Source organism: Hirundo rustica, chromosome 1 (genome assembly GCF_015227805.2).
Source record: "Hirundo rustica isolate bHirRus1 chromosome 1, bHirRus1.pri.v3, whole genome shotgun sequence".
NCBI lineage: Eukaryota > Metazoa > Chordata > Aves > Passeriformes > Hirundinidae > Hirundo > Hirundo rustica.
Genome location: NC_053450.1, coordinates 70,824,690 through 70,850,271, shown reverse-complemented (window position 1 = coordinate 70,850,271; position 25,582 = coordinate 70,824,690). Strand labels below are relative to the sequence as shown.

General features: G+C 39.2%; 1 protein-coding gene across 1 annotated transcript in view; it reads left to right on the top strand.

Moving 5' to 3' along the window:
• The window catches only part of IKZF1 (IKAROS family zinc finger 1), a 64,202-nt gene that overhangs the window by 12,918 nt on the left and 25,702 nt on the right, over positions 1-25,582 (top strand). The window contains exon 3 of the mRNA XM_058420538.1: positions 5,421-5,540. Coding sequence (XP_058276521.1) covers positions 5,421-5,540 — 120 coding nt within the window. The remainder of the gene's footprint in view (positions 1-5,420; positions 5,541-25,582) is intronic.

Below are 25,582 nucleotides of genomic sequence, written 5' to 3'. Positions count from 1 at the left end.
AAGCTACCCTGGATACCCCCACCTAACCGTTGTGGTATTCTTTACCATGGTGTGAATTTGAGTTTTATACCTGCTACTTCTTACTAGAGCTTTGCTTGTTTTTCTTTTGACGTGAAGAGTAACAATAGGGGAGATACTGCCTCGACTGGACTGGTAGAGCAAACATTTTTCATTCCTTGTGGTCTGCCTCTCCACTTCAGAGGGAAAACTTACAAGGAGCTTTTCCATTTTGAATGCTTGTATATATGTAAATATATACATAATAGATGCATATCTATAAATTGTAGTTCTAAAAGTTTTGTGTAGTTGACCCACTGTAGTATTTTGCTGTGCCTTTTAGCTTTTCTAGCATACTGTGCAATAGTACTATTCTGCAATGAGAGAGGGTTTTCTTGAAAAAGAAAATTACCTTTGATAAGAGGGAGACTTACTCAAACAGGTTAAAGAAAGTCTGCTTTGAACTCTTCCTGCCGTTTCTGTCACTGAGCATCTGGTAATTTGCCATGAGCAAAGGCTGTAACTCGTATTAGGTTGTTAGCTGGATTTATGAACAACTGGCCAAAGAAAGAACTTCCTAATTTACTTTCATTTATGGTAAGAGTTATGTGGGAATTCACCTTCTGGAAATAAGTGTTTGTAGGTTCAGATACTGGCTCTTTTTAAGCTTTTGCTAGACCTCAAAAGTGGAGGATCTGGAGATACAGACATGTGACCTACTTCTTTCTCTTAGGTTTTGAATGCAACCTATGAGAAATAAGTAGGTGACATCTACTACTGATGAAAAGAATTTTTCCCCTTGTATTCTCCTGGGTTTCTACTTGCTTATGGGATGTTCCTTGCATGATAAGGCAGCTCTGCTCTAAGTTGGAAACCAGTTAAACAGTGCACAGTGCACAGTTTCAGGAGTGTGAGATTGTCCTGTCAACTGTAAAACACATTTCTTTCTCCTGTTTTAAGAGTATTGCTCATCAGGTGTAGCTTGCTCTCTGGGCCTATGGAATTAGGGAACTTGGTTCATTAGCACCCTTGGTTGTATTTTTAAAAAATGTAAATTAAAAAATAAATTTGGTTTGGTGGGTTTCTTTGGGGCTTTTTGTTTTGTTTTTCAACCAAGAAATGAAGAAGGTCTCTAGAAACCCCAGCTCAGATGCGGTGTTGTGCAGCCATGTGCTTTATGCAGCTGCAGCTGACTCCGGCATGGCAGCAGCCAGCCAGGCCAGGAGAGTATAAAACTAATGTGAGTGTGCACATAGGCATTCCCACCTCAGGGAATCCAGGCATGGCTGACTCCTAGAGGAACTGAAATATTGTGTGACTAGCACAGAGTTCACACTTTTTATTTTTCTCCTGAAAGTGATATTTCATGAGACAAGCAGTTGCAGTTCTGAAATGAGGAGAGAGCTGACATACATTTAACCAAATGGTATCCGGCACCCGTACAAGGGAGTCAGAAAACACAGATAATATCTCACTTAACAAGCAGTATTTTTCCTGCCTTTTTTCTTTCTTTTTTTTTTTTTTCTTTTTTTTTTTTTTTGTTTTTTGTTGTTGTTTTTTTTTTTTTTTTTTTTTACCCACAGTTCTAGGGCCTAACAGTTAAGGAAGGTGAAAAAACGGTACAAATGTTTCCACATCTAACATTAAGAGATCTTCTAGAACAAACCAGGTTGTGCTGCACTCTGCAAAAGCAGGGAGAAGAAACTCTCAATATTAAATACACACAAACCCAACATTACTTTGTGAAAGGATAGGGAATGGGATTTCTATAAGACATCCTGCCCTGGTTTTCTTTTCAGCAGTCATACATAGCACCAGCAGCACCATTCTGGCAGGAGCTGAATCACTCTCAGATGTGGATGTACATGTTAAATGAATACCAGGCTAAGGACTTTGACAGAAAAAAAAAGGATACTAAAACCTTATTGAATTTGGCATCTTTTTCCCTTTCTCTCTTTCCTTATGGCTTCAAGTATATTTCTAGGGCAGGGATGAGGAATCTCCAACAGAGAGAAGTTGAGGGTCTTGATGGTCTTGCCAGGCATAGGAATAACTGATAAGTTATGCTATTCTCTGCCTATTTTTATACAGAAATGGCAGGAAAATCTGAGACCATCTTGCTAAAATGTAGATTGAAATGAAGGAATATTTGATACAGCCTGTAGTTGTAATTCTTTCTATTTACGACTTAACCAAGAGCAACACAAATCAGTGGCAGTACCAGAAACAGAACTTCAATTCTACAGCTAAGGTGGCTCTTTATAGTAAATGATTAAAACAAAAACAAAAACAAAAACAAACAAACAAAAAAAAAACAAAACAAAATGCCCCCTCTACCCCAAGATTATATTTTATTTTTTATAACTCACTTCTTATGAAACTTTGTTCTGTAATGTGACTTTTGAAAAATTTTCCCCAGTACCGGCCGCTAGGTATTGGGGCGAGGTTTAGCTCCTTTTCCTTTGACCAGTTGTTGCTCTTGGCATGTCTGTTTGAAATTAAAATGAAAAGCATTCCCACCTTTCCCCACCTCCCTTCCATTTCTATATTCACGTGAGAATTAGTGAGACTGTGTATGAGTAGGATTGCCATGCAGTAATGAACTTACCATGGTGTAATGATTTAGATGCAGTTAAGGCATGAAAGACAAATACAATGCTCTAGAATCCAAGAGACAGAGCTCAATAAATTGATCTATTTTAATTGCACTATTTTTGCCCCGTCTTTTTGCATGTAGGGATTTCTCAATCATGTGTAACAAGAAGAAATCAAATTATATTAAATGGGGCACTAAAGACAAGTTTACCAAGTTTTCTTAACTGCAGTCTCCTGCAAAGAGGGAAGCAGACCTGATCTCCAGTTTCTGCCCCACCAAGTCCATGAGGCGAGTCTGATTCATACTGGGCAAACTGCTATTAATTTAACAAGTAGAAGACTGATACCCATTTAGTGAACCAAAGAGTTCACCACTGCAAATGTACTCTTCTGCTTACAGGTTTCTCTTCCAAAAAGATTGCTCTGACTTCAAAGTATCCTACTTAGACTATACATTGTAGGATGCCTAATAACACACTAATAAAGATATTATTTTGTCTGATATCTGTTAACCCAGTTCTGGTATTATGAGTTTATATTGGTTTGTAGTCAAAAGTAGTCTTCAGGTTTTTAGGATAATTGTTCTTCTCAGCCAAGGCTCAGTCAAAGCATCAACGCCCATTGTTGTAACTGGGAGTGCAGTTTGATCCTTGGAAGATGCAGGTAGCTTTGGATTACTTTTATCTTTTAACAAACTTCCTTAACTTACATGTAATGTGAAAAGAGCTGCCAGGCTGTTGCTTGACCTCTGATTAAACCTCTGGGGTTTTTGGTTTGTGTTGAACAAACCAAAATATTTCAGCTTTCTCTCCTCACTTGTGCATCTTATCTGTAAGAGATATACAACAGATATCTCGGCTTGGCAGGTTAGGACTTGCAAGGGAAAGTTGCTTACAGTTCTGTAAGTTCCCTGCATCCCAGAAATCTGAAGAAATAACTAAATAATGAGCTAAATAGTGAATGGCAAAAAAAAAAAAAAAAAAAAAAAAAAAAAAAAAAAAAAAAAAATTGAAGAAGAAGAAAGAAAGAACTTCCTGATTTTGTTTTCCTTTGCTGTAAAATTCATATTCCCTCTTGTACATTTATGCAACCCACCTTTGCTTTTGCACTGACATCCAGTGGGTGTGATTTTGCCCATTTAAAAATACCCCACAGAAGCTGAGGATGAGGGGGACCTTATTAAATCATGTCGTTAGTCCCCCTGCCAGTGCAGGACTGTTTCTTCAATGCCCTGGAGTCCTCTGGCTGCAGTTTGGGATGGTTTACCTGACGCTGCTTTCAAAACTCAAAACTCAGTGATTATTCCACAGTTTGATACATGTGGCATTAAGAAATGCAGTAATTTCATTCAATTAAACATAGGTTTGTGCAAAACCCAAAACAGCTAATTTGGAAGATGACTTAAAACTACCTGTAATCTTTCCCCATCACGATCAGTATAGATGCGAAAACACAATGCTTTGATCCATCCAGAAGGCAGAGAGGAAACCATTCATTTCTTTCAGATCAAGTCCATAACTGGCACCACTAAACTGCTATCACTGAAGCAACCGATATTTGGTTTAGTTTTTCTATTTCTGGTAAGTGTTTTAAGGTTTAATTGAAGTTTGCGTTTTAATGAGAGAATTCTTGTTAGGAAAAAAACTCATTAATTTGCTAGGGCTTTGTGCCATAAAATTACTGCCCTTACTGGTGTGCCAATTGCCACAGGATGTCTAACAGATTTCGTCAATGTAATTTGGTAACATCTCCATTTTTGAGACAAGGGTCTTACGTGAACATTACTTCATTCGAATTCTGCTCTGGGTCTGTTCTATTCTTTGCTATTAATGCAAAGGCCAGCCTTTTAGTAATAGTCAACAAAACTAATCACTTAGATAATTCTTTCAGTAGATGTTTCCAAGGCATGCTTTTGGTAGAGATATATGCAGTCATTTTAAAAAAGTTCTGCAAGACAGTGATAGTACTGTGGGCAGGAGATGTATACCATGACTGAGGGCTGAATCAAGAAACCTGACCATTTCTGGAAGCACAATACTAACCAAGAGAGTTCTTTTTTTATTGTATTTTGTTCAGCACTAAAACAGTTCCACAATACCTACAATGTGTCAAAGCACTAAGCTACTTCTGCAAAACCTTGTCTACTCAAGATATTGGGGTTTCCTATTTCCAAATAGAAGACAATAAAATCCTCGAAGTCATGTGTTTACTGAACTTTGCCAATTGTATATGTTTAAGAAGTCTTGGTACCTACAGGCACTTCACTACTTGTAGGCACAAGGACCAGCCAGAGCTTGATCTCTGGGTATAAGGCACTTTAGCTGAATTTTCAGTTGAAGATAAAACTTTATTTTTGAGGTAGTTCTTTTGGAGCCCCAGAATACCTGTGGGTTAGACTTCACTATGTCTTTGAAGCAAATCCAGATGTGTTCTCAATGAGAACTTGTGGAAGAAAGAGGAGTTTTTACAAAGGAAGTCCATTTGATAACCTTTGTAATCTGTCAGTCTGTGTTGGCTAAATTGGATCTTCTGAGCATAGCAGCTGGAAAACATACAGATCTCACAAATATCCAAAATGCTAAGCTAATAACTGTGTATCCAGACTCAGTAAATTTGTCAGAGACATCAGCATGCAATCTTTTAGAAAATATAATTCCCCTGTATCCATAAGTTTTCTCTGCAGGAAAGTAGGGTTTGGTCCAAAGAATATCATGCTTTCATAGGGTTTAGGATTTTTTTTATGTTTTATTTTGTTTGTGGTTCCTCTCATTGCATTATATAAAAATGAGGCTACTCTGACAACTAACTAATGCTCTCCTCCCTCTTAGGAAAGGAAAGTCCTCCAACTAGTGATGTCCCTGATGATCCAGACGAACCTATGCCTATACCAGAGGACCTTTCAACTAGTACTGGAGGTCAGCAGAGCTCTAAGAATGACAGAATCTTGGGTAAGATGACAAATACACTCTGATAAGAAGTATTAGATGATATAGCACTAGTATTAATTTTTCATAAGCTGGTAAACAAGGAGGTCCTGTGCCTTTTCATCTTCTTCAGGTGCATACTTTTTTTGTCTAGCTTTTTCTTAGGGAAAGGCGTCTTTATCCACAGAGAACTTATAAAGATCCTACTATTTATCTTCTTTCTAAAGCATGACCATTGCATGAAATTCTCCTCAGGAGCTTTCATTCTGTTTAGGAAATGGAATTAAATATGTGGTTCCAGGTCAAAATTATAGTAAGTCAGATTTTATAAAAATTCAATAAATGCTTGGGTATTTTTATTATTATTTTTATTTTTAATTTGAATTCTATCTTGAATTTTATTTTGTTATCTGCTATTCAGATTTCTTCAGAAATGCATATTAGAACACACATAGTATTTATATACTTGCAATTCCAATATCTGATCTCCATTTATCCTTGATATTTTCATGGGAGGACTTTAGAAAACCCACAGTTGACAAAGTCTGATGGGTTAAAATTGTTGTCCACAGATGATTGTGGAAAATGTTGATTATTCTTTGACTCACACTGAGGACTGGAAATGCTGCTGACTACTGCATGGACCAGCTCCCATGTACTGCACTGAAAAGACTAAATATTATTTGAACACCACACCTGTTTACTAGTAGGGAAAAAAGAAAAAAAAAAAAAAAAAAAAAAAAGCCCACTGACTCCCAGAATTCTGTGATTGATGCCCTGTATGATAAATATATTTCTGTAAAGGGAGTACAAGTACTTACACACAAATAAAAGTATTGCTCATTATTCTTACATTCTTATATTATTTTAGGAGTAAGGGTCAGGGTGGGCAATTTACAGAATGATTGCAAGTGCCTTTAAATAATTATTTTCTAAGGAAATCCACTAAAGGATACTAGGATGAAAGGGAGGCACAGAAGGCAAAATAATGAATTCAACACATTACAGCAGGTGTCAGCATTAGGAATAGAACCTACTCCCAAATTCCAGGAACAGCTAGTACTGAGTGTATCATCTTATGCATCTTCATTTTATTTACCATTTGATCCCCTCTTATCAAAAACGTGGGCAAAAATTTCAGCTCCTATGTGCATATTGACATATTTTATGAAAAAAAAAAAAAAGTTTTTTAACAATCTGATCACTTACTAAATGCTTTATTTTTCAGTCCAAAGATCTTTGGACAAAATCTTTCATTAAGTGCTTGTCTATCAACTCAGTAAAAAGAGTTATATCTCCTTTCTCCCACAGTAACTAACGCTACAAAATATTTAAGCTTTGAGTCAAAAATTAAGGTTTTTAATTCTTTATTTAAACCCAAATAGGACTTTTCATTGTGTGTTGAATTCTCTTTAATATACACACAAATATCAGCAGACCCAGCAAAGTCGAACTTTATATTTGCTGATGACGTAATGATTCTGCCAACAGTCCAGTCGTATATCAATATGTACACATATTCAAAATATGATAAGTTCCATCTGTTATTCTCATTACTCAGTGATAAATACAGATTTTCCATGTCATGACATTAACAATTTTTCTACAGCCACTTTCTCTACCCATAGCTCGTTTGTTTACAAGAGTTAGGTCTTGTAGCGAGACATATACGATAGTCAACAGAAACAAAGACTGTTCACAATACTCTGCTTTATGGATGATCTGTATGTATCAACTCCCGTGCTTGCAAATGTTTGTCTTTTCTGTAAAGCTGCATACACTTTTACCTCTTCTATTGCTCCTTTTTGCTAGCTCTCTGAAAGCAGTATACTAAAAGAATTAATTCTCCCTTTTTACAAAGAGGATCTGAACACATGCCCCAGGCATATCAGGAGCCCTATGATTGCTGTGCACATTCTGGATCTTCATCAAAAGAAAATCTCTTAGGAATAAAATAACACCTTAGGAGTGGTGTTTGTCCTATATGATGCTATAGGTGTATTAGGGGTGAAGGTGGCTGTCTTCCTACGTAGGCAGTTCCATGGCAGTGTAGACAGTCTTGGTGTTTAGTACAACACTGTCATCGCCAGGTCCCGAGATCTGTTCCTCACTGCTATTTATCACCAAATTTAAGTAGACAAGAATGATCTGAAAAAGTAGTTTGAAGATTGAAAGATAGGCAGGAGAGCATTGTAAAGAGCCACTGCTGTTATCTGTGTGCATCTGGCAGGCGGGAGCTGGATTGTGGCCTATGGTAACCAACAGGCCCTGCATGAGCAGATATGGCCAACTAACAATTTCTCTCTGTATGAGTTTCCTAATGTCCCATCTGTTTCCTTCATCAAAAGGGAATCCCCTAGCATTTGGATTTACTTCAACATAGGATTTACAGTACATTCCACTTAAAAAGTAACACCCTGAAAGATCAGCTGTCCATACCACGCACACCAAGCAATTTGAGTCAGGCATTTAATGAAGAGGGTCTCTACATTCTGGAGCACGTTTTTGTACACATAGAACTATAGAGGTAAAAATTGGAATTGAAAGTTTGTTAAATGAAAAGAATAAATATTTACCTCATCCTACTGAAATTAGGTGAGAAATCTGTTTTTAATTTTAATCAGCCTGTGTGATAGAAATGTTCGAGTGACAACTTGCTTTCTCAGATTTGTAGTAACAATTAATTAAATAATTTTTAACCCTGGGGTCAAAAGTTTAATTACCTTTTCCATTAGTTTAGCATTTCAAAGGTCAAAGATTGCAGGAAATAATCTATTTTTAGAAAAGAAAGATAGGCTCTATTCCCTTATGTGTTTTCAAAAATCTCCGTTTGTGCTTCTTCCAAACCTGTATTAGGACTTTAATGTGGTGCTACAGAGCTGATAGAAACATTTGAAATATTTCTCCTGCTCTGAGAGGGAAGGTGTTTAAGTCCTCTGCTTGACAGATTTTATTCGCCTTCAGTTTTTGAATTATCATTTAAAACTACTAGACAGGCTGCAAATTTCATAAAGGAGGTACCATGGGGATCATGAAATATATGTTTTGACTTGTGTACCAGGTAGGGGAGACGCCCAAAACATGAGTTTCTTCTGACCAATATAAAAATGATCAACGGTGTGAAAGCGTAATTTATGGAAGTAAAGTGATCAGCAGTAATAACCCCAAGAAGCACAGCAAAGCAGAAACATATTGGAAGAGGTGTTCTGGTCACCACCAAAGCTCTTCATCTCCTTAATGAGATTACTATGATTTTAATGTTGCAATCCCCAGAAAGCCACTATGTGTTGAGCAGCTTCCTTCTGCAAGCTTAATTTCTGCTGCTCTGTCAATTAGATCTTCTTCCTTCCTTGTCCTATTTGCCGCCCCAAATTTACTTCTCAGGCTGATTTGGCACATATATCATTTTATTATTTTTTTTAATTATTCTTTTCACCCATGTGCTCTACAGATAGTTTCTCTAGAGAACATCTTCAGCAAAGTGTGAAATTTTCCCAACTCTTTAAGGCTCTAGAGATTCTGTTGTATTATCTCTCCTAAATATCCTTTTGAAATCTTGAGTTACTTAGAAATCCACATCCCACTGAAAGTCCATTCCATTAAGAGTTTGTGCTTTGCAGCCTATTTTGAACAGCTCTATTTCCCATGGTACCCCACTGGAAGTATCATTTGATAATTCTCAGTATCCATATGTTTCAGGTTAAATATGGTGTGCACGTTTTGTGGATGATCACTACTGAACATCCTGTGTGTGGTAAACAGTTGCAACTTAGGGCTGTTTGTGCTCTGAGCCTGTATCCTAATTCAAGCCATGTGTGAGAAGTTAATGACTCTGAGCTGTAGATCAGGCCCTGCTTCATGGAGAAAGAGCCATTTGCCATAGTGGTGGCATTTGTCTAGAAATGTAGGCAGTGCCTTCCTTTATCCTTAACTGCTCATTCCATAGGTGGCCATCACCAGGTAAAAAAAGCCATCTCACAGTGGCAGTGGCCTCCAAAAGAGGCTGTGGGCTCACCATTTCTCCACAAATAGCTGTCTGGTGCTGCAGATGACCAAAAACTTCTAAGACAGAAGTCAAATGTTACCACTGTAGTCACAGATTACAGCCTGGGCCTGGAATAAATAATGTATAGAGATCTTTTTAAGAGGTGGGGAGAATTCATCTCACAAAATTGGGTTGAAACTATCCTACAATTGACAGAGTATATCCAAAGTGACCAGTCAAGGTGATCATAGATATCAGTAGAAAACAGACAAGATTCATATGAAGTTATAAAGTCTATTTGTTTTAAATAAATAAATATGGGAAGAGACATTAAAATGAGGATTTTTTTAAAAAAATTTTTTCACTCCCAGTGGGAAATACCAGGTGATGATGTTGCATCTTTCCCACAACTCGGTTATTGAAGCAGAAGCCTGTGTAGCTGCAGGCTTCAGTGCCTGGCATCACTGGGACCCCAGCATTGCCCCAGACAATTGCCCCTGGGGTCTTCCCTCCCATCCATGGGCATTCAGAGGTTCTAACCTGCATGAGGAGCTACTTACTGATGCAGGCAAGTGTCCTGTCTCTGAGCAGCTTTGATGTTTTATTTCCTTAAAAGGAGCTCAACCATTTGAGCATGAGCACAAACATTGAGAGCATGGGCACAAGAATTACTGAGGGGCCACCAGGCAACCACAACCATTACCATTACATAAATCTACTGCAACTCACACACAGCTGGGTGGAGACAGAGTAAAAGTGTGGAAAGGCTGCAGACGGAGGGGAAAAGCGAGGAAAGACAAAAGGGGAAGTGCCCCACCCTAGTTTGCAAAATTGGTCCTGTGGTTCAGACAGGTCCAGCTCACTGCTGTGCTGGTAGTTCTGGTGGGCAGGCAAAGGGGCTGAAGAAAAAGACTGTTGGAGCTAAACATCTTTGCACATTCATCCTTGTGGGTGTTCAGTGGCTATGAAGGCAGTGTCTTGTGTATGAATAATAAAGTGCTGCATGTGTGTGCCTGGACATTCAGAGAACCAAATTCCGAGACCTGAAGTAACCTGGAGGGCTGTGTAATATGTTTTATTTGCTCAGGTTTCAGATGGACATCTCTGCTGCTCAAAGATACGGAAGTGTGTAGAAGCTGATGAGCCTATGTAAATAATTGGTGATAATTTCTGTCTCACTTGATGTAGCCCTCATAAGAACAGAGAAAAAAATTGTTTTGAGATGGTTTGGGGAGCTTTGAAAATTGTCTTTAACCCTCTGCAATGAAACAAGGCTTAAAAGTCCAACTGAGGAGGCTTCTGAAGGAATTGAAAAACTTGAAGCTGAAATATTTTAGGAACTTTTAAAAATAGGGAAGTGGGGAATCTCCCCTCTTGTTTGGTCTGAAGCCCCTATTTCTAACTCCAAATTAATATTCCCCAGTTTGGACTGGTATTGTATGCTCTGAGAGCCTGCCAGTATGATGTATATTTTTTTAAGGAGAATGCAGGAGATATTTTTGTCCGGATTATTTTCATTTTGTCTGCAAAACACTTATGTGGATTTGTATAGAAGAGGATGGGGTGGTTCCATTGGAGAAGGCATGTGACAAATTTCATGAATGCCCTTAAATATGCCATACAGGATATAAGTTATGTTCCAGCCTTCAAAGGTATGTTTTGCAGGAGCATAGTGTGAAACTGTGTGCTAGAGGGAGATGCAGAAAACCCGGGTATATGCGGCCATTGGGAATTTCCTGTTGTTCCAGGGACAAGGTCTGATCTTTGTAATGACTTAGGACTTAAAAAAAATGTGCATGAAGGCAAATGGAAAAATGCCCTAGCACTGAAGGTGAATTCCTCTATCAAATTTAAAAATGCTTACTGCAAGTAACAAAGAGGGAACATTTTCAGAATAAATTTGCAAGAAATTTGTGGAAGTAAAGAGTGACCCAGCCTGGAAAACAGAGCTGCTGCATCCCGAGCATAGGCTGTGCTGCATTATGAACTCAGTTCTCTCAACCCATGCAAAGCCAGATCAGGCATGTAAAAATCTGCCCTCTTGATGCAACCATAGCACATGACAAAATCAAATCCTTGAGAACAACTGATCCTAAAAAGAGTTGTACTTTTACAATGATTTTTATTTAGTTTTGTGAGGAATATTTTTACTCAGAAGTATGACAGCAGGAAGCTTTGTGTTGCCACTGTGTGGAAACAAGATATTGCAGGAGGTGCTGAAGCTATGGGGTTTTTTCTCCCATTTTTGCAGGGCTGTGTAGCTTGTGGAACTGCAGGCTATTTCATGAGCACCTGCTGAGTAAAGCTGAGTTTTCAGAAGAGAACATCAGCACAAAAGTCAGGAAAACCCTGGGAACTCTGCACGTTTTTTTTCTTCAGTGTTGGAGAGTGGTGAGCGTTGCCTGAATTGGAGAGATGCAGTGCATTTAGCTGTGTGGCTTTAGGTACAGAGATTGAGTCTGCTGATCTAAACTGTAGTGAGAGGAAGTTCTCTTTATCTGAGCAGAAGAGATGTGTCTCAGAGATAAGCCCCATTCTAGCTCAGGAGTTAAATTTATCTAACAGGATCTCAGCAGTGGCTGCAGCTCAACTCAGAAACACCAGGCTCTCTCTGGCTGGCAGATGAGCATATTTTAAGCTGGGGAGGACGTCTCTAACTGCAACTTGCAAAAATTCTAGTTCTTTTAAAGGAATGGTTCTTCATCAAAAGGCTGGATTGGCCTCCCAGCACCAGCCACCCCTCTGTTCTGTGTTAATTCTTGTTTGCACTCTGTTGTAGATTTGCTTTATACCTTGAGGAAGTTTTCTTTCACACTGAGTGCTCTTCAGGACTGCAGACGTGCAACTCAACTGCTGGAGTGAGGCGCAATGCAGGGACTACTTGCCTCTACAGAGGTGCTGTTTTGGAACCAGCTACTCTTTTGGTTTTGTTCAGCCACTCCTCACATTTCTGTAATTTCAGCTCCTGCTATGGTGGCTCCCTGGGAAGAGATGGTTTCTGGCTGCAGAGGATCTGCAGCTGCGCTCTCCCCTCAGACGTGAACTTCCCAGGCTCTGTCCCACAGTAAAATGTGCAAACACAATGTCACTCCAGCTTGACTCACCACATTTGAGATTTGCAAGGAAGGATCTGCAGCATGGCCATGTCTCCACAGTTTCCCCCAATGCAGAATAAGCCCTTTATGATAAAGAGAGGGGATGGAAGAGCTCCTTTTTGGAGCTGTAGTCCTAAAGCCAGGAGTGAACACCACTCATTGGAGCAGTACAGAGGTTTGTTCCCAAAACTTTTCCTTTGAGCTTGTTGTGTGAGGTTTCTTGAACCCTCAGATGGTCTCTCAGGAAAAAGCTTTGCCTGACAGGCAGTAGGTAGGTGTGATACAGCCACCAGTGCAGGCTTACCCTCAGCATGTCATTTGTGGTGCAGCTGTGGGACCACAACATGCTCTGAACTTGTGAAGGTGGATCAGCTAGCAACCCAGGATTTTGGCTTTCAGAGACAGCTTATTGGAAATTGTCATGCCTCATCCAGCTGCCTCCCTGAACAAAGTGAGTAGAGCAGCAGCCCAAAATCAGGCTAGATCTCAGCCTGCAATGCAAGATACCCTGCTGCTCCCCCCCTCCCTTGCCTCCTCTATCACCCACAGGTGGATTCTGCGTTGTGAAGTTGCACATGCAGGAACATAATTCCTAGTAAATTAACCCTTGTGTGTGCTTCTTTCTTGGTTTGGTGGTGGGTTTTTTTGTTTGTTTGTTTGTTTTTGTATTTTTTGTTTGGTTTTTTGTTTGTTTTTGTTTTTGTTTTTTGGGGGTTTTGGTTGGTTGGTTGGTTTTGTTTTGTTTTTTGGTTTGTTTTTGGTTTGGTTTGGGTTGGGTTGGGTTTTTTTTGAAGTTAGGAACAATGCCCAGTTCTTGTATTGCAGATAAGGGTCATATTTCTCAGAAATATTTAGGTGTCTTAGTTACCTGCATAAAAAGAGAGCCCAAGAAGGTATCTAATCTATCATTTCGCCATTAGCCATAGTGACACCACAAGCATAAAATAAGATTTTTGAAAGTGAGTAACTCATACTCTATTGATGCAAATGAGATTTCAATCCTAACATGGCAAAATCCATACCTAAATATTGGATTAAGAACCTGATTGAAGGATTGCAGAAAAAAAAAAAAAAAAAAAAAAAAAAAAAAAAAAAAAAAAAAGCAGACCAAGCACAGTATTATTCCCAATTTCCAGCCAAAGCAGGCCTGATCCAAAAAGAAAAGTTATGGCACATGTTTTTCTCTTTGTTTTTCACGTTCCATTTTCCTTGTTTCTCCTTCCCCAAAGATCAAAGATAGTCCAAAATTATCTCACTTGAGAAGTATAATAAATGTAGCAAAAATGGAGAAATATGACAGCATGAATTAACTTCCATTCTTCCAAGCCACATATCAGAGGTTAAAGACAAAAAAAAAGGAGAAGAAACTGAAGAGTAAGGAGAACTTTCACATAAACCATTTTTTTTACCCTGGAAATGTTACTTCTGAGGAAGTGGCTCTTACCAGAGTTATCAGTAACGTCTAGATTATTTTATGGAATGATATGAGAAACTCACTTGTTCCCTGATATTTCCTAAAAAAAAAAGAGATCTTTAGAATAAATTGCTAATTCCTTCATATGACAGGATTTTGCCCTGCCTGCTGATTAAGTAACAACAGAAATATTTATTGCAATGAAAAGTTGGGTTTAAAACTAAAATTGGTGACACTTTCAACTTGTGTTGCAATTAATAGAAGAGGAAATATTCATTCTCCATATTTCATAATTTAAAAGCATCCTGTGTCTGTAAGAAACTGTGATCAGCCAACATCCCTGCTATGGATTTGAACTTCCCAAATCTTTGGTGGTTTTTGAGCTTTGGGGGGTTTTGTCTAAGCTAAGAGTTTTGTGTTCTGATTTTAATGGTGGCTTAGAGTTTTTTGGAGGGAGATCTGTCCCTTCTAATTCACAATACTGTGCACCTCAGCATTATATGGGCCAAGTTATGGAACCTGTTTTTTCCTGCTGTGATATGTGTTGCAACGCTCGGAAGTGGTGTGAGTGGTTGGTGTTGAAGAGGGACAGTTTTATTAGCACCAAAATGGGGACTGCAAGCTGGAGAGCACCGCTGTGCCTGCACCCCTCATGCTATGTCTGCATTTCAGATACATCTTTCCATTCTTTCCGTATGAAAATTTATTTTCAGGGGAAAAAAATATGCATTTATAGAATTCACTATGAAAAATATGTTTGCCTTATTGTGGGGTGCTTGGATTTTGTGCCCAGGTTTGCAAAGTGAAAACACCAATGAGACTGAGGGAAGTATCAAATTGTGCATGATCTGTACCCTGACATCCAGCTGGCTGTTATTCGCAATTCAGGCTCTGAATGTCTCTGTCTTTCCAAAGCAGAGCACTCGTCCCAGTTTTCCTAGACTGAAGCCATGAGCAAAGAGGTGAAAACATCTCTTCTGCACTGATATGGCACCTTCATTTTTGAGTCAGGGTTTGTCTTTTTTCCCCCTAGAATCCAACTAATTTTGTAACTGGAACCTCCCATGGCCGGACGGTGGAGGGGAGGTGGGGAAGCCCCAATGGCCAGCATGGTCACTGAAGTTTTGACTGCTGCAGGTGTGGATCTACAACAGTTCATCTAGAACTCAAATGGGAACTAGGCTTTTCTGTGGAGGGGTTGAGTTTCCTGCCCATTTGTCCACGTAATGGCAAGTCGAAGTAAAAATGAGAAATTATAATTGTTCTAGAAAGAGGCTTCAGTGGCTTTGGAGCCCAACATGTGAAATATATCAGGGAGGAATAATGGTAATGAGGCATTACCTCTATTGTAGCATCACATTTGTTTAATCTTGCCACTACAGTGCTAGTAGATCCTAGTCAAATTGGTATCTTATCATGGGTTTATTGTGGTGTTAAGTTGAATTCTTTTTCTCCTTGCAAAACAGACTAGAGAAGTCTGATATTGTTTATTCTGTAATTACACATTAATGAGTCTGTACATTTGCTGTACAGTATAAGCATTAATAATAACTTCTTTCCTGCGTTCAAAGAAAGAGACTGATTTATACCATGCATGATACAGCCCTTGGTGTTCAGAAGACAATGCAAATCTGTTTTTCATTTCTAAAGCTTTTTACAATTAATTTGTTCTCTTTAATAATCCCTTTGAAATTTGAAATGGCAATGTATTTTCCATATTCTCCTCTTTGCATATTTATATGTAAACACATACACATATGTACATACAAATATGTGTCTGTCAGCACACAAAATTATGTCCCTGCAAAACCAAGCTTCTCTATGTTTAGGTCTCTGTAAAAACAGTCCACATATGCAAAGGAACGTTTATCTTGAAAGCTGAACTTTTCCTTCTTCTTAAGATTAAGAAAACACACACTCTGCAACATAAACACATGCCATTAAAATATTTTTTCAAACCTAAAAGAGGAAAAGGTTAGTTCCTGCTAGCTTGTCTGTATCCCTATAAGAAACCTATCTGTAAATTCCATTTGGGAAGTGGGTAACAGCTGAGGAAGATCCACTTGTACCCATTGCGGCTTTTGTAGTCTGCGTAAAGCTACTGGGCCAAGGCAGCTGTGAAGGTCATGGTACTAGAAGGACCGCCAAGGGGTTCATGAAGATAGAGGAAGATGGAGAAAAGGGAGGGAGAAACACACCCCCCCAAGTCTTCCTGCCAGCATTCTTCACCTGAAAAGGCTCTCCTGCCTGCTGCTACTGGCTCAGCATTGAGGGGTACAGGGGTCCTCTGGATTCTGCCCTGCAGCTCTTAAGTGCTGCTCCTCCTTGCATTCAGTTGTTCTATAAACTCAATTCCTTGCAGTATTATATAGGTAATGTCTGTAGTGGAGAGACAGAGAAACATTCATGAAACGTTTTTCTCCAAAAGGTTCTTTTGCAGTCCTATACCAAACTGAGGACTGAAATGAAGTTTTGGGAGGCATATAATACTCACAGCAGAGAGAGAGATGGGTGACGCATTGAAATAATCTAAAGGGAAATGTATCTCTCCTTTGAGATACAGCTTTCCACTAAAAGCCTTTGAATGCATAACTTGATAACTTTCTTAGAGAATGTTTCAGTAGCTAACTGAGCTAACAAATACAAAAGCACAGTTAAAAGTACCATTGTAATAAAGGTAGTGATGGAGTCCTCTGCTCTTCTGTCCTAGAAAGTAATTTGTATTCAGGGAATCTCCAACATACATCTTGGGGATCTTCAGGTGAGCTCAAAATATAACTCCTCACAAAGTCTAGGCTAGTTGAGCATAACGCAGTCCCCTGCCTTCCTGTGTGAGAACTCATGTTTTCTCTGCAATGGTGGGTTTTTTTCACTCCTCTTTTTTGCCCTCAGTGAGACAGAGCACAAATAGTTGCCTACTTCCTGAGAACACAGTGATCCTCACATTCTGGGCTGCGGGTTGTGTTTTTCACATTCAGGCATAGGATGGGAGTTAATCAGATAGCCATGGGCAGCTTAGCAAGTAGCACATTTGCATCAGCAGAAGCTAGTTTCAGCAGACTTGCTGGGAAGGTTTGCTGCAGCATGACACCATCCTGCCCTACTGACAGGCACTGCACATTCTTTCGATAAAACAGATGGCAATAGAAAATGAAACTTTTAACGTTCTCTTCTTCAAATGCTTAAGAAGCACCTTACCCTGAAGGTGTGAGCCTGCGATTCACATCAGCTTTCCTGGGACTCCATGATGACTTTGAGGTAAAGGAATTTGAAGCTATGGGTGAGCTATACTTCATTTACCCAGGTGGCAAGGAGAGCTCTTAGAACCACTCTAATGCAATTGACAATCCTGATAAATAACAGTTTCCAAGAGTCCAAAGGCCTTCAAGTAGAATATGGGGATTACTGGGATTTGAGTGTCTTATGTGCTCAGAAATAATCAGCCATTACAATTTTGTCTTTTTGTGCTGGACAAGTTACTTCAGACTCAAACTTGACATTTTCTCTCTTCTAAATGAACAAAGCATTGTTCATCAGTCCCAGATTCTTGCCTTCAGTTGCTGACCAGTTTACCAGGTAAAGGGTGACTTTCTGGAAACCAATTCTGCAGCCTCTGACAGACTTTCCTGGCCATGACCTGGCTCAGTCTGTATGATTAATTGCCCAAAGTGTATTTCTGGATGCATGTGTTTGTAGGTGATGAAGTTAGCAGGATTTCATTTCCTTTCTTGACCTCACTTTGCTCCCCAGCCCAGCCATGGCAGATACCAAGGTTTATTTTAGCTAATAAGAAGTAGCAACTTCTCTAAAACTATTTTGCTTTTTAATGAGGAAGGTTTTTCAATGCTTCCATTTGCCTCACACTTAGTCCAACCACACTCTCTGGGTGTTAGTGTGAAATTTAGGTGCTTTATGAATCCTGGATTGGCCACTGCTGATGTACTGTCTCTGGCTTGGTTACAACAAGGAGCTGCAACTTGGTAGTTTATGGGAAAGAAGGTTTCCTAATATGTTACAACACATTAGGACACACATTTATGTGTTTCTACCCTGAGAATCCATCATATTTGGTGAAAACACAATGCAATACCTTTTCCTTTGGAATATTTGAAAAGCACTTTAAACATAAACTGAGCAGATGCTTTTAAAAGGATTCTTCCAAGTAAAAGGCACTTATGCTGGCTGGGGCACACAACTAGGAGCAGAGAGGAAGTTTGACAGAAACTTTGCCTGCTTGACACTTTTAAATATTCCATAAATGCTGAGATGGCAGGAAATGCCAACAATGATAGTCTAAATAGATCATTAACCCTTACAGGAGACAAAGTTTTGATCACCCTCTGAATGCCTGGCACCAGTTTCTACAGCACAGATCTTGTTCTAGTTGAATATAATTGTGTTCTCTGTCCATTTTAGCTCTTGTTGTTGGTCTAAGACTGAGAAAGAGAGTGAATTAAGCTTGGGGTTTTTCTACTGCCATTTTTTTCCAATATTTTTGTTGGGACTTTTTTGTCTCTGATTTTACGTTGTGTCACGGGGCTCCTGGAAAAGAACCTCTGTTACTCTAAACACTGCATAAACACCAACAGAACACCCCAAAGAGTTTACAGTCTAATTAAGGAGATATAGATATAGATTAGATATAGATATAGATATAGATATAGATATAGATATAGATATAGATATAACTAATTTATTAATTAAGCTTTATAAGTCCTAGCCAAGGTGTGTAAGGTAGGGCAGAATGAAATGTAATCAATGTGCCATGCAATTTAAACCATATACAGTATTCTGAAGACCAGAGAGCAATTTTGTTTTTATAACAGATGCAGCAAAACAGTCTTTTGTGTTCTTCTCCAGGGTGCAATGGGATTAGTTTGGTTCAAACTACTCAACTTTGTTTTAAACCACATCTCTTTAGCTTGAAAAGTAAGATTGAAAAATATAAAGCAGGTAAAAGTAAATAAATTAAGTATTTGGTGATCATACATGGGGGAATAAAATATTATCAGTGAATTATTACATCACTTGGAGAATCAGGAAATAATTAGTTTCCTGCCTTCTAATTAGTCTAGATCCTAGTACAGAGTAGCAATATACTATATCACTTGGACTTCTGGAAAAAGAGGAGAGCTGATTCCAAGCTCTGTGCCTGATTTGGAAAGGCAGAAATCCTGGGTTGTACCAGTGCAGTGAGTGAACTTCCAGCCTGGTGCTGATGTAACAGAAGTGAGTGAGGCTGGTCTTGGGAGGCAGGGATGCTGAAGATAATGTAGGGACATAAGCCCAAATTTCACGATATCAAATCCATACTCTGGTCCAGACTTTTCTTTATGTTTCTGGAGGTCTTTTGCATTTAAGTAAAAATACTCTAGCAATTTGGTTTTAGAGTGAGATTTCACACCTAACTGAACATGTATGAGAAGCACTATGCAGCTGAGCTGGAGATGACACAGTTTTCAGTTTTAGGTAATTTCCCATACCAGCAGTACAGGATGAGCCCCTCTCTTCTCTCCTTTCTCAGACCACTGATTATTTTGCCATGCTGGTTTAAGTGGAGGATAACTGAAAACTGCTTTGGCTATTAAACAGCTTATGCCTTTTTCTTTCTTTGAGGTAGTCGCCTTTGGGATTTTTACATCTCTCTTGGAACAGAGTGATAGCATGGGAAGAGGTCTGCTGAGGAAAAATAAAATTTCTTTCCTGCTTCTGCATCCATATGAGGGAGAAAAAGTTTAGTTTTTGATCTTGAACAATTCTGGATAAGGCAGGCCTGGCTGAGGGCTCCAAGCATTTGATATCCAGTATTTTATGGGTAGAACCATGGTTTATTAGACGGGACAGTAATTCTACCTTTGTATAATTCAGTAGGATGCATCACAAATTATGAGTAGCATTTTTGCAAATACCTAAATTATACAATTTTCTGGAGCTACAACTTCTGCCTGCTCCATGGTCCCTAATCTTCTGTGGGACACATACCAGGAGGGTGACCAGTGCATGGCCAGATTTCAGCTTTATGTGTTAGGACACTTGAGAGGCATGTACCTGGATATAGGAATCACTCTAAGCAGCAAAATGGCTTTAGAGTTCCCCATTAAAATAAAAACCCAAAAAAAGTCTTATCTCCATTTAAAAAGAATTGAAAAATGTGCAGATAGGGAAGTAAGGGCACATGATGGATTAAATGCCTTTCCCATGGCCACACAGGAAGTCTGTGGCTAAGCTAGGAATTAAACCTAGATTTCCTCAGTCTGCATCCAGTGCCTTTCTCCCATTTTGGGCTGTAAAATTTTGTTTGTTATCAAATTCTCTGTAGACTGAAGCAGTAGGACACTGAGTATGAGAATGAGAAATATTAGAGAGTAAATACTATTAATAATTGATGAGAATAGTTCTGGATCAAGTATTACCCATTTCTATTGCTATTTAATGTTCTCTTTTTTCCAAGTTTACGTCAGCATAAAAATCCCCTTTGTGGTATTGTTCCTTAACCAAACTATTTGTGCCTTTCCCTATGGCTAGGGTTGCAGTGGAGCCCAATGCTTAGCTGTTTCCAACTGTTCTGGTTTAACAGTAAGTAACATTATGACTGGATTGGCAGAAAAATTATTCTATTTATGCCTCTTCTGCTTTACATTTCTCATCCAAAGTCAAATAGAAAATTTACATCCATTTCCTGCAGAGAACATCCATATCTGTGTTCTCTCTTACCATGCTCATTTGATTTAACAAAGCGTTCTTTTTCTTGAACTGCTGCATGACTAAATTTTATCCTTGGAAATGCTGAACTACAGCAAGAGGGGCTCCACTGAAGCGAAAATCAGACCAGGACCAGTAAACCAGAAGAAGGCAGGTGATGCTCTTCAAATGTGAAATACACAGAAGCCCATCTCTATAGTAGGTAGGATATGGCAAGCTAGGCAAAATCTTCACAATGGTAATAGTTTCTCTCACATAAATGTACTGGGTATTGCACAGTTTGGTCACTAGACCTAGTGAACCCAGCCCTACAAGAACAATGCACTCTATAAACTCCGCCCTTGTAGATGAGAGGTGCTGGTGCTTTACCTGTAGGGAACTGGGAAAGCTGTCACAGCTGAAGGATGAGACATGCAGTGCTGGTCTCCAACAGTGATTCCATCTCAGGGACTGTTGCCATTCACTGAAGGATAGTGCTAATTCCTTCCTACACAAGTATGAAGTACCACATGTCCCAAATTATATTAACTTTACCTGACAAAATAAACACTTCTCAAGCAGCCCAGAGGATATTTTCTAATTTACAGATAAATGGTAGGGAGAAGAGCTGAACGTGCTGATATTCTCTGTTCAAGAGTATTTCAAAGAAAGTGAAGCCTTACTAAAACCCATTTCTTGTCACCTCCCAACAGCCTTTTTTGTGGGGAGTAACCCCAAATTGTTTTGACAGTTCTTTCAATAAAGTGGCTTTCATGCAGTGATGAACAAATAAATATATCACAGTACACCTTTGTGTAACAGTCCTGTCTTTATTTACATGCAGGACTTCACCACTATCTTCCTGAGAAACAACAAATTTCAGTTAGCCACAAGATAAGACAAAAACTGGAGCTTGACTCAAAAATGATGCATAACTGTTAGTGTTGTGATATTTATAGAGGGTCATTTCTCCCGATTCTACTTGCTACTTAGCTCTTTATCAGACAAATTCTTGCTGAAAAGTCCCCAAGAAATGGAAGAGTGTAAAAAGCTGGTGTTCCCACTCTGTTCTTAAAGAAGTCCATGTTCTGTTTTTTATCTATTTTGCTGAAAATGAAGAAGAGAAAATTCTTCATGTGAATTTCAAACATTTTCTGCTCCAGCCAAGTTTCATTCTGAACAAGTGGGACACATGATCTCAGTGGAAGGACTTCCTAAGTTGTCTGTTCCATCCACTGCCAGCCAGGCAGGATTGCCCAGTTAGGCAATCCCTACTCTGCTTTAACCAGTTTCCTTCTGTACTCTTCCACCACTCTGTGTCCCCCCACAGCTGCCTTCAGCAGGAAAGACCATTGCCTAATTGTGCCTTTGGTATGAAGGTAAGGAATGGACTGGTCTTTAGTTCAGTTTTGGAGGAATCCAGCTGCACACAGAGCGCCACAGTTTGGTGCTTGTCTTAAACTAGGTGGGGAAAGGAATACATGTCAAATGGGTGAATGTCAGAGAGGAAAAGTAATCTGGAAGTTTACTGGAGAGGCAAAAAGGGCTAAATCTCGTGCTTTTTTTTTTTTTTTTTTTTTTCTCTCTACTAAGCCACTAAGTATAATTCCTGGTCTATGCTTCCCTTTCTGTCACTTCTCCATAATTCTTAGCATTTCGGTTGGGCTGCTGTCTCTTGGCTGCTTCCTCTTTTCCTGCTTTCCTATATTTCATTATTTGCCCTTCTTCCTCTTAGAGTACTTTTATAACAGAGTGAGGAGGATGTGGAAATGTTACAATGTGACACACAAACTGCAGTGTCACAACAGCAGCTCTTTTGTTTCACCTCCAGGAATGCAGAGAAGCAGATCGGAGTGGAGAGGCAGGACTGGGAAGCTGAGTAAAAGAAGGGAGAGATTTATAAATGAGGAAGAGAAATGACAAAAAAGTCAGAAAGCTTCCAGCTTGGTAACTTGAGATAATAGATTTCCACAGAGTTAAAGATAATCCCAAACTGAACAATCACTATGTCCTTGAATGCAATGGAGAGATGCAGGCAGTACCAGTGTAGGGGTATCCCACAACACTGCTGCAACAGAGGAGATACAGCCATGATGTGTCTTTGAACTTGACTCCTTTGGCTAAGGAGACAAACAACTGTGGGTAGGGAGGAAATATGTCCAGACTGCTCTTTGTGGAAGGAGTTAGAGGAACAGTAGGTAAAGGTTTCCTGTTAAACCAAGGAGACAAGGGGAAAGCCGTAATAGCATCTCAGCTATGGCTGCAATTGGAGTCAAGTTTCACAGCATTCTCAGTGTGGGTTTACCTTTTCTCTGCCCCCTTCAGCCCCACACCACAGGAAGCTCAGGTTGTCTTAAAAATCTGAATATCACTAAAAGTCAAAGACATTTAAGTTCCCATATAATTTTGATACTTCAAAATTGCTCTCCAGTGCCATACAGTTGCTTCCTGTCTATGTGGTGCTGCAGTCGACCAAGGATTTCATAGTTTCCCTCTGCTATAGATTGGAAAACAGTAGCTGAACCGTCTCTGGGATTTGAAATGCCAGTACTTTAACTACTATCTGTTAGCTACTACACTACTGATCAACTTACAGGTTATATCAAACAGAGTTTGTGAGGAGGTAACAAATGTCTGCCTGCATATGCAAGCTAAGTAGAGGAAGCTTTTGAGATGACTGGATGCCCAAGATTCAGATACAGAGCTTGAGACAGTGGTCTAATTTCTTAGTGGAACAGCATTTTCCAGGGTGATCTGTTTTCTGATAATCTAGTTTCATTAGTATCTGAAGCTGGAGTGCCTCAAAACATTAATTGCTTTTGCAAAAAATTGTTGCTGAAAGACAAATATTAAAGTAATTGGTAGGCCTATAGTAATGTGTTGAGGAGTGTTTGAACACTAGTTAGACCATATTGGATTATTACGTTCTATATCTCGTCCAGAAATAAAGGTTTTGATGGGATAACTTCTGTGGTAACATAAGTTTCTGATGTTCATAATAGTCAGTTTTGGACTCCTTGTCACAACTGAGTGATTGGAGCTATTGGAGACTATTGAGTTTAAAAACTATTATTTTGAAAAACTTGTCCCTTGAAGCTCTGCCAGCAAGGTGTTGGCTTGGATGATTTGTTGTTCTATCCAAGTTAAGAAAATGTTTACCTTTTGCAGTAAGGTACGCAGCATGGTAATTGTGACTGTCTGAAGATGGTGGTCTTGACTGTTTCCAGTGAGGCTCAAATGTCAGATTACTGATTTAACAGAGGTAAATTAATTTTAAAACACCTTTTACACTCACCAGCCTTAGATATTGCTGAAGAATTGTTCAGAGTTTGAGGAAGCTGCACCTGAGTGGATTGCCTCTCTGTTCTGGAGGCATGGGGATACCTGCACCAGAAACTCAGCTAAACTTCAAATCTGCAGCACAGTTACTTTCTGGTTTTGGAGACACACTTCATGACAGGAATAGGGACTCTTAAATTCAGCAGTTTCAAATCACAGCTGAGGTGTGGTTGCAGATCAGAGTTAGGAAGTTCAGGTAGGATGCTGTAATATCTTTTATATATATAAATTATTTAGTCTTAACTTCTGATATTAAGACAGAAGTTCTGTTTTCTCCACATCTTTCTGAGAAATTGATATTTTAAAAATATTATCTCCCTCAGCTTTTGCAGAAAGCTAGTGAAATCTATGTTTTTTCTCTTAGCACTTCACTCAAAGAAAACAGTATTCAACTTTGCAATTGTTGTATGCCTCACAGAAGAGGCATCCAATGTCGGGGACAACTTATCATAGCACCAGTGTGGTTAAGGATGGACTCTGTTCAGGAAAGAGAAGGTATGCTTGTTTTTCCTGAGGTAAAACTAAGAAAACAGCAAGCATAAAAAATGGTCAAGAAGTGAGAAAATACAGTAAGTCTCTTAAAAATATGTACAAAACTGAGTTTGTAGACTTTAAGAATAATCCAGCTCTCTGACTGCCTGAGAGTCTGCCAGCATCATTTGGGGTTTCTTGCCATTTCAACATAGAGGACTGATTGCCAGAAAGGTAATACAGTCTGTGATACACAGTGGGAAAGATCTGATATTATCCTAATGTTTTCCCCCTCAGGAGCTATCAGGTACGTCCATATTCAGAGAATTTCTTTGAGATTTCTATAGAAAAAAAATTGCCTCTCTCTCAGAAGATGTAGCTTAGGATTTTCTGTTTCTGGGATGTTGAGTACACTCTAATCAAGTAAACAGCAGTTTAGATTGCAAAACTTTCTCATAATATTTCTAAAACCCAAAAAGAAGAATATTCAATAGCATCTAGAAAAGTAACTGAGCACTCAGGGTTGACAGATCTAAAGCAGGCTTTCTAATTCAGCTTCAACTTCTTTGCACAGTCCTCAGAGAGAACATCTACTTATCACTTATAAAGTGATGACTGTATTTAATTTGCTTTAGTCTAAAAAAACCTTTCAATATCCATGGGGTTTTTCTCCCCTGTGTCAGATAAGGAGGGACACAGAAGACTCTGCTGAGCAATTTGTTTTTAGAGCAGGCAAGATAATAAAATTTTTATAGTGTATTCCCTCACAAGTGCTGAAATGGCTGGGTTCCTCTCCATTTCATCCTCTGACCTCTTCTCAAAAGAGGACATTGACAGTGCACAGCTTTGGCACGACACCCAAAGGCACCTCCCCAAACCTAAACACAGCTGCTTGGTCTAAATTTAGAACTACTGACCCTTTGACAGCTATGGGGAACTATGTACAAATGTGTAAAATGTTGCTCAAGGCATCATCATGGTAGCTGAATGGTCCCTGGAAAACTCCCTGTGTCCGTTCACAGATGGTGAAGGCACAGCACATCGTCAACATCCATTGACTTGTTAATATGCACGGACTTGC